Below are 9,146 nucleotides of genomic sequence, written 5' to 3'. Positions count from 1 at the left end.
TTCTAGACAAGCTAAATTTATGCCCCACATATTCCTCGGCCAGTCGACTACATTTCAACAAAATTTATAGTGCTAAATAACATCTTTATGGTCTAAATAACAAATTTAGACCACAAAAGCTTTTCAGTCTGCACTGACATTGTAGACTGCCTTAACCCGTCTCAGGGAAACTGACCCATGACTATGTAAATATGTTCGCTGGGGAATTTCGAGTTCCAGATCGGCACCAAAACACAAATGTAAAAATAGTGAAATGTTGCGGAGCTTTTTGAACTTTTATTTTGAAAATCGTTTAACCGATGGCTCACCGGAAGTGACTAACTGGCGTTTCATGGTTCTGATTTCCCTTCAATATTTCGAAGGTAAGTCGAATTTATGATTTTTGTTTATTAATATTTGGTTGTCAATGCTGCACATAAGCGTTGCCTTCATTAAATCATATTTTGTCTTTGAAACACTTTAAAATATATTTCTGTGTTGTGTGGAAATAGCGAAATAAAGGCTTGTAGTCCGGGATGACAGCTCGAAACAGCCCCACAGATCTTCAAAAGCCTCTTCGGCGTTAACAGACCACAAACTTAAAGATGGACAGATAGTAATGAACGAATAAGAAATAAGAGAATTGTAAACATTAGCTATTTTGTGAAACGCGTTCATGGTGAACGACAAGGAGGAGGCAGGCGAATCGTTTCGCTTGGGTAAACAGCTCGTCTTACTGTATAATGCAATGCCTTGTTGTGAACATATGTTACTGATGTAGATGACAAGACCCAAACCAGAAGATGATGAATACTGGAACAGCTCCAAATTCAGCGCCTTCACGTTTGATGACGAAGACGATGAATTTACAAAGGTAAGCTTAAAGCAACACCATGTGCTTCAGACAGGCAGTTAAGGATTTCTGCGGTCACAAATATCATGTTTCTAAAAAAAACCTTTCAGATGAAAGAATCAAAACGTGCTGTGAATAGCATGCTTGTTGATGATGACGACGACGATGATGATGTGGAGAAGGTCAGCTGGAGTGGGGAGCCTATTGGAAGTAAGCCAAACTTCACTCACAGTTTTCTGCTTTTACAGTATACACTGTATGTCCAAGAGTATTGAGAGACCCCTTCCAATCAGTGAATTGAATCATCACTTAAATGCTCAAACATCTAGTGAAAAGGTTTCCCAAAAGAGCAGAGGCTGTCACTGCAGCAAAGGAGGTGACGCTCCCTACACTCACACTACAAAATTGCATTGTAAATGATGAATTAAAAAAAATATATCCATTTTAGCTTAGGCTTAATCTGGGCCTGGGGAAACTAGTCCAGATTGTGTCTTTATCAGTTGCTTTGGGCAGTTACCACTGAGGATTGTTTGTTGGATTGCAGGTATCTCCTGGTCTGTCAAAGAGACAGCGTCCAGCATCCGTTCCAGTGGAGAACAAAGCTTTCCAAAAATCGACATCACCCCTTCGTTGCCTAAACAGGGTTCTGGTTACTCCTTAAGTTCTTTGTTCAAAGGTAAACAGCAGGTCATATGTTGTTCTGGCTTGGCAAAGGCCTGTGTCTGTGTTTGTGTATTTTTTTTTTTTTCCTAACTTTAAATTTTTTTTTAATCTCATTAGGAAGGAGCAAGCAATTCCAGTCTTTTTCAGAATGTAAGTGCAGTGCAGACCTTTGTCATCAAGACTAAAGGAAGTGTATTCAGATGTAAATCTATTGGGTTGATGTCTGTCTTTGTTTTCTAGCTTTTACTGACACTTCTGTCAGAGCATATGCACCAGAACTGCGCAAACCAAAGTCAGAGTGTAAGGTATGTACACACTGCTCAAACACTGGTCTACTTTGTGTGGTGGTGTTGAGCTTATGTGTGTGATTTAGTCCTGATTAAAGTGGAGGAACCACATTAACCTGGCTTTAATGGACTGTGATTGCAGGACTATATGAGTGATTGGAGTCCTGAGGAGACAGTACGGAGAATGCGGAAGGGAAAGGTATGCCCAATCTAGAAAAAGGGCTGAGTAATAAAAAATCCTACCATAATATGTTGTTTTACCACATTTGATATTGAGATTTGATGATGATCATATATTTTTATGATATACATATATTTTGCAAACCCTGTAAACATCTTGATCTGAGATGTTTTTTCATGCTGGGTAATTTGAGCAATGAAAATAATTAGCAAAACTGCCTCATTGGTTTGTGCTGTTTCAAGTGTAGGGCTACACATCTCAATCCTGACCTAGCAATATCGCCACCTAGTGTACTGAAGTAGCATTTTTTTTGTTGTTTTTGTTTTTAAAAATATGTACAATGTGTGTGACAAATATCAGAAAAAAAAAATTATTGTCCTTTTTTGGCTCAGAGCTTAGAGAGAGTAAAAGTGGAATTTCAGAAAGAACATTCAAAGCTGCCGTGATAATAGTAATACTTACATAATCCTTTATGATCTTAGTTTTCAGAGTTTATTTTACTTTTTGGTTGTTTAAAGTGTCATTAAAATCATTAACATTAACTTGTTAATCATAAGCATTAACATTTTTTGTGTAGGTGTTTTCCCTGGAGAGATTCCGCTCACTACAGGAAAAATTGCTACTGTTGGATGAGGCAGTCAGCGAAAATGATGGCAATGTCATTACTGCGGTAAGGATTTCATCTCATATTTCAGTTACGCCTTGCACAGATGTTACCACACTGGTAAAGGAGATGCTTGCAGGAGTTCCAGTCATCTAAAACTGGTAATGGCTGACCAGTGTTTAAATGTGAATTACCTTCTTTCCTCATAGGTCTTAATATATTTAAAGAAATCATTAAGTAAAGGTGAGTCTGTCCTTTTTGTAATTCTCGTTCAACTAAGACTGTAACATTCAAATAAATATCCAAAAAATGTAACTGAATTTTAAATTAACTTTTAAGTAAAGTAATGAACTTTATTAAAGGGCTCATGTCCTACATTTTTATTGTATTATACCTCTTTCTTGAGGTCCATTTAAATATTTGTTTTAGTCATAATTCTTTTTATATGACTATTTTCCAACCTCTTAGAATTTAATAGGCTGTTTTGATACTGTGCCTTTAAGAGTTGTATATATAATTGAGCTCTGTTGTGATTGACTGCCCTGTATTGCACCTGATTTAAAAAACAGTCTTGCCTTGGTTTTACAAGATATGGACCCTTTAAATCTAATCCCAAACCTAGTAATAAAACTAATAAAACCTAAACTTAAGCCTAATGTTGTAGTTTGACATTTGTTAACAGTTTACACATCTGTGTGTAATCTTTAGCAGACAAAATAAAGTGTAACCAAAATAATATTAATGCCTTTGCAGAAATCCTCTTCCGAGAGTTAATGTTGAGGGAAATAGCTTTGCGGCACTATGTTCACTATCTGAAAGAGATGGGAGAGCAGAAGCTTTTGGTGGAACTAATGAAGTAAGTCAGTACTTTGGTTCTCTTTGTTTCCTTGTTGATTAAAATACATTCATTGTAAGACCTCTCACCGTTTTTTAACCTTATTTGTCTGTGCCTGTGTTTGGTTGAATTTGAATAACTGCCATTCTTTCCATTATACTACTGTAATCAGCTCTTATCAAATGACTTTATCGTAGGGCCCTTGGCAGAACAGATGATATGGCGGTGAGTGATGAGTACTGTGCAGCTCTCATTTAACACCTACCATCATAATCAAACAAGATATACACATGTTGTAATGTATTTTGTATTTTTTTTTTAGCTCAGCAGATAAAGGGAAGGGAAATATATTCCATTGAAAATTTCTGACATAAACGTTTGGTTAGTTATGAGCAAACAAGGAATGTGGCATTGAAACATATTTGTGTGGCCCACTAATGTCAGTTTACATTGTCACGGGAGCATAATACTGATGTTTTTTTTGTGTAGTTAATGCAGTACAAGGAGCATTTGAATATTAAGGATGAAGGCCAAAGACGAGACTTCCTTAAAAACTGTCTAAGGTATAAAAATATAGTCCAGTATAAATCCATATAACGTAGATTACATTGGTGTAAGTGGTTTACCGTTGCTCTGTATCTTTCTGTCAGTCTCCCTTTCTCACAAGATGATGCTATTCATGTGCAAGATCACTACACGCTTCTGGAGAGGCAGATCATCATAGAGGTGAGAGCTGATATTTTTATTAGAAAAATGTAGGCGGAAACCAAACAAGACCAATACTCATACTCAGAATACTTCAAGAGAGCACCATGGTTGTTCACCCTCTAAAACTGATATGATGTGACACGGTCACCATTTTCTCATTCTTTCTGATTTCCCTTTACTTATTTCACATGTAGAGGAGGTGTGGGTGGTTGCATTTTGCTCTGCTACTGGAAATTGCTGTAGAACTGTCCAGGGGAGTGAAGAGGGAAATGAGAAGGGAATGACACTTTTCTCAAGAAATGTGGCGCGTGGTTACAACCTAAATTGCAGTACTTCATTTTTTCCTCTTTTTTTTTCAGTAACAGCTGAAATGAACTCATTCACCCGATTTGTGTTCATATAAAAAGTTAAAAAACCTTTTAAAGGTGAAGTGGATATTTATACACTAAGTATGCATTCTGTCTTCACAGGATATTTACATAGCCGCTGATTGTCACGTCGGAAGTTTCACGTGGAGAGAAATTTTGATTTCTCATTTCCATCTTATATAAAAATGAGCTGATATCTCATTTTGTGTTTTTTTGTTTTGTTTTGTTTTCTAGGCTAATGACAAGAGGGGAGACGCAGAGATTTTTAAGAAGTTCCCAAGAAAAGCTTCCATCTTAAACATGCCAATCATCACCACTCTGTACTACTCTTGCTTCTACCACTACGGAGAGTCTGATGTAAGCACTCTCACTGCATTTCACCTTGAATTCATTAAGATCAGTCGGAGTGTTGGAAGTGGACTTTATATGGATATAATTATGTATGAAGTGTGGTGAATGTCTAAAAGTTTCTGGACACCTGTTTATCCAACTTCTATTCTGAACTCAACGGTAATAGGGAGTACCCCCTTTGCTGCAATAACAGCCTCCGAACTTCTAAAAAGATTTCCAGTGTTCCAGACTACATGTTGGAAAATTGCTGTAAGAATTTGATTGCGTTCAGCCACAAGAGCATTAGTGAGGTCAGTAACAGATTTGGATGACTAGTTTTGGATCACAGAAGCTGAAAGGTATTCACTGGTGCTCCATCACTTCAAGGAATGCAGTTCCACTTTTCTACTGCCCAGTGCTGTGTGGCATTGGGCATAGTGACCTTAGAGTCATGTACAGTTTCTCCAGAGCCTCTTATTCTAGTGGTTGCACAATCAAATGCCTGTTTCACCAAGGGGTGCACCTTAAAGAAGCTGCATTCACAGATTTAAAGGGGTGTCTGGATACTATTGGACCTACCATGTATTTGTTTATGTATCCTCAGCCATACCCTACCGAACACAAAATACACAACACTAAATCAAGTTGGTCATATGTGTTTACATGCAGGGCACTTTCAGCAGTCCAGCTAACATCAGGAAAACATTCAGGGTAAGGCTTATTGCTCAAGTCCTTCTTCTTGCATTCACTTTCAGTGAACTGTTTTGCTTTTCCTGGGAAACTATTGACACAAAGAACACAATGTTTCCGTTGGCAGATTTCAGAAAAGCAGTACATCCTCACAGCTCTTGGAGCAAGGGCAAAGTTGAAATCCTGGTTTGATGTGGATAGTTTATTCAACACCAAGAACTGGCTGGGCTACACCAAGAAGAGATCCCCCATCGGCTTTCACAGAGTGGTGGATATCCTGCAGAAAAACAACGCCCCTGTACAGGTCCGTCTATTTCAGTACTGAGCTTCTTTCACTAGGCGAGTCAGTTCCTCTTTTCTATTTAAGTGAGATGTTTGTGTTTTGAGATGTTTGTGTATTGTGTGAATATATGATGTGGAATATATTATAAATTATGTGATTGCAACATGCATAGACGTAGATGCAATTACTGCTCACAAAAATGCTCCTCTATACCAGACCAGGGATGTTTTATCGCATGACACAGAGATGTTCATTAGATTTTTTTTTTTTAATTCTCAGTTGCGTTTCTACAAAAAACGCTCTTAAAAAGGATCCCAAAAACCTTTGGTGACGAACCTTTATATCATGTGGAGGTTCTGTAATCATTAAAAATATTGTTTACACACAACTCATTCACAAAAATGATTGTTTAAAGAACCGTGTGTTTAAAGTACAGCTGAATGATTTTGAGAAAATAATGGGGTCGAGTCAAAATATTTCTGACCACCGTTTGTGATTTAAATGCAATTATTTTCAACTTGAGACTTGAACACTGAATGACAGATTGACAGTTGATAAGCTGTATTAGATAAAATTTAGAATATAAATGTGGTTCTGATAAAATAAGGGTCTTTCATTTTAATCAGTTTTATTTTTTCATTTGTTATTTTTTTTGTTATAGTAAATATTTGAGTGTCAGTGCTATAACTCCTCTCTGTCTCTGTATCAGGTGTTGCAAGAATACATGAATCTGATTGATGACCCAGAGCTGAAGCTCAGCCTGGCTCAGAAATATAAATGTCATGACATTGTCATTGATGTGAGTTGATCTACATTATTACTTTTTATATCATCATTAGCTTTCTTGTTTATAAACATTTCACAATTAACGTTTATAATGGAGCTGTTTTTACCAGACATACAGAGACCTGAAAGACCGGCAGCAACTGATTGTGTACCGTGGGAAAGTTGAGCGTGGCTCAAAAGAAGACAAGAAGATTGAGGAGCTCCTCTGTAACATGGTAAGAGGAACTCTGGCCCCATGACTAACACATTTCAAAGTAACTTCCAGTCACATTTAGGAAATGTGCATCCAGATGCACAATTAAACTGACCTCAGAGTGACACCTTTCAATCCTCCCCCACAATATTCCACAATGGCAGCAAAGTTTTAATAAATGCTTGCTCATCATGCTGTCATTCCTGTCGTTGCTTATATTTAGGGTTTCTGAAATATAGTCACTACTATCAATAGTAAGAGTTTACACTATATGCCCAAAAGTATAGACACACCCTTTCTTATTAGTGAATTCAGCTACTTTAAGTTGCACATTTTGCTGGCACAGGCATTTAATTGTGCATACACAGCTTTTGTTATCTCCATAGAAAAGGGTCAATATTCCTTTGTCAGTAGAATTAGACACTAAAGAAGCCACAAACCAGCCTAAGATCATCATGCCCATTGCCAAACGTTGGTTAGAGGGGTATAAAGCCACCCAGCGTTGGGCTGTGGAGCAGTGCAAATGTATTTTTTGTAGTGAGGGAGCTTCACTGAATACCGTTGGGATGAGTTGGAGTGGTGTTTGTGATCCAGAACTAATCATCCAACATTGGTATCTGATCTTGCTTATGTGGTTGAATGCAACCAAATCCTCACAGCAATGTTCCAACTTTTAGTAGTTTAAAGCCTTTCCAGAAGAGTAGAGGCTGCTACTGCAGCAAAGAAAGACAAACTCTCTATTAATACCCTTGATTTCAGAAGAAATTTTGGATGAGCGTACATCTACAAACTTTTGACCTTATAGGCTGTCATTCACTTTGCATCCCTATGAGTTTAAATAACTTTACAACTACTGAACTGGCCCTGATAAAAAACAAAAAAAACAAACACATATTTCTGAATTTCAGTACAATCTGCTGACACGCTTTTCTCTCCTACAGCAAATCAGATGGAAGAATTGAATCTTGTATGCGCTGCAAACTTGAGGACGACGTATTGAACCAGACGTATTGAAATGAGCATACTCTGAGACTTCAGCTGACACATGGCCGCACTCCCTCCCTAAAAGGACTTCAAAAGAAAGGCTTTCACTATGTCAGTGTCACCATCTGAAACCAGCCGTGGTAACTTTGCCATGACAGTGAAGCATTGAAAAAACGACAACTGGGTCATGGATAAAGAAACATTTAAAACTTCGGCCATTATCTTTGTCCTTGTAATATTTCCTTCTTCGTCTTTTCATTTATAAGCTTCTTATGACTGTAGAGCTGCCAAGTGTCCTTTTGCCAACGACAGCTGAACACTAACATGCGTTTTCAGGAAAAAGTGCAATTCCAGGAGCTGCTCAGCACTGCACGGATAAAACTGTATATAGTCCCCACTTACAATGCCATGTGTCTCTGTATTGAACATTCCTGATCAAAGGCTTTTTGTATCAAAAAGGTGAAAATAAAATAATTTAATGAAAACATATTTAAACTGACAAATCCCTGATCATGCACAGTCCAGGTGGTTTATGCTTAGCTGTGAAAGAGGACGAAAAGATTACAGCTTGAATAATTTCTGGTTGAGTTCTACCGTAAACCAATTTGCAGCTCTTAATTCATGTTGGTACTGGAAAGCTTTGTACATGATTCCTAAAGTATCCAGAACTTTCTAATTGAATTCAGTGCCTTTAATGTGCACCCATTGCTGACACAGGCATTCAATTTGGCATACATCTTGTATAATACTCTTGATTTCAGAAGACATGTTGAAAAGCAAGTGTCTACAAATTTTTTAATATACAAGGCCAGTTTCCTTAACCCAGGTATAACCTAAGGTGAACACTGACACTGCAGTTTAGTCCAAGATGTCTTAACCAAACAGGGGTTTTATACAATACCAAAAAGATTATATGACTTAAAAATACACACACACACGTTTTCTAAGCCACCGTCAGGGACATTTATTATAATAATAAATATAATAATGGTGGATTTTTTTTTTTTTTTTGGTTTTTAAAACTTTTTTTTAAAAAGGTTCTTTAGACAACTTTACACAATATTGTTTCAAGCACACAGGACCATTTTCAATGAAGAGGAAAAAAAAGTTGCACATAAATGTTTGAAATTGTATTATGATGCTGGTTGTGTCAACAGAGCCATAGATGAAGCCTTAATTGACTGAAAAAGATGTTTAACATTGCCAGTTAAAATACTGTATATATTAGAATACTTTCTAGTGTCTAGCTTATGGTCTCTAAGTGGAAAGAAAATCACAGCTGTTATTAATATAACAAATGATTGCAAACTTTTTAACCCTTGTGTATAACCATTGCCTTTACTAAAGAACGGAGGTGGACAAAGTAAACAAATCATGTACTCGAGTTGAAGTAGAGATACCC

The 9,146-nt window shown here is 37.1% G+C and overlaps 1 protein-coding gene across 1 annotated transcript in view; it reads left to right on the top strand.

Moving 5' to 3' along the window:
* Positions 1-8,233, top strand: part of vipas39 (VPS33B interacting protein, apical-basolateral polarity regulator, spe-39 homolog) — an 8,850-nt gene extending 617 nt beyond the window's left edge. Inside the window, exons 1-19 of the mRNA XM_017689330.2 lie at positions 1-362; positions 761-853; positions 943-1,042; positions 1,377-1,508; positions 1,613-1,645; positions 1,736-1,800; positions 1,925-1,981; positions 2,541-2,633; positions 2,777-2,810; positions 3,321-3,423; positions 3,600-3,627; positions 3,892-3,965; positions 4,053-4,128; positions 4,713-4,835; positions 5,478-5,519; positions 5,626-5,802; positions 6,491-6,580; positions 6,678-6,782; positions 7,702-8,233. The exon at positions 1-362 is cut by the window's left edge and continues 617 nt beyond it. Coding sequence (XP_017544819.1) covers positions 761-853; positions 943-1,042; positions 1,377-1,508; positions 1,613-1,645; positions 1,736-1,800; positions 1,925-1,981; positions 2,541-2,633; positions 2,777-2,810; positions 3,321-3,423; positions 3,600-3,627; positions 3,892-3,965; positions 4,053-4,128; positions 4,713-4,835; positions 5,478-5,519; positions 5,626-5,802; positions 6,491-6,580; positions 6,678-6,782; positions 7,702-7,722 — 1,446 coding nt within the window. The 5' untranslated portion in view covers positions 1-362 and the 3' untranslated portion in view covers positions 7,723-8,233. The remainder of the gene's footprint in view (positions 363-760; positions 854-942; positions 1,043-1,376; positions 1,509-1,612; positions 1,646-1,735; positions 1,801-1,924; positions 1,982-2,540; positions 2,634-2,776; positions 2,811-3,320; positions 3,424-3,599; positions 3,628-3,891; positions 3,966-4,052; positions 4,129-4,712; positions 4,836-5,477; positions 5,520-5,625; positions 5,803-6,490; positions 6,581-6,677; positions 6,783-7,701) is intronic.
* The last annotated feature ends 913 nt before the right edge of the window (positions 8,234-9,146 follow it).

This window comes from Pygocentrus nattereri, chromosome 4, assembly GCF_015220715.1.
Source record: "Pygocentrus nattereri isolate fPygNat1 chromosome 4, fPygNat1.pri, whole genome shotgun sequence".
NCBI classification, from domain to species: domain Eukaryota; kingdom Metazoa; phylum Chordata; class Actinopteri; order Characiformes; family Serrasalmidae; genus Pygocentrus; species Pygocentrus nattereri.
This window is presented reverse-complemented; position numbering and strand designations above follow the sequence as displayed.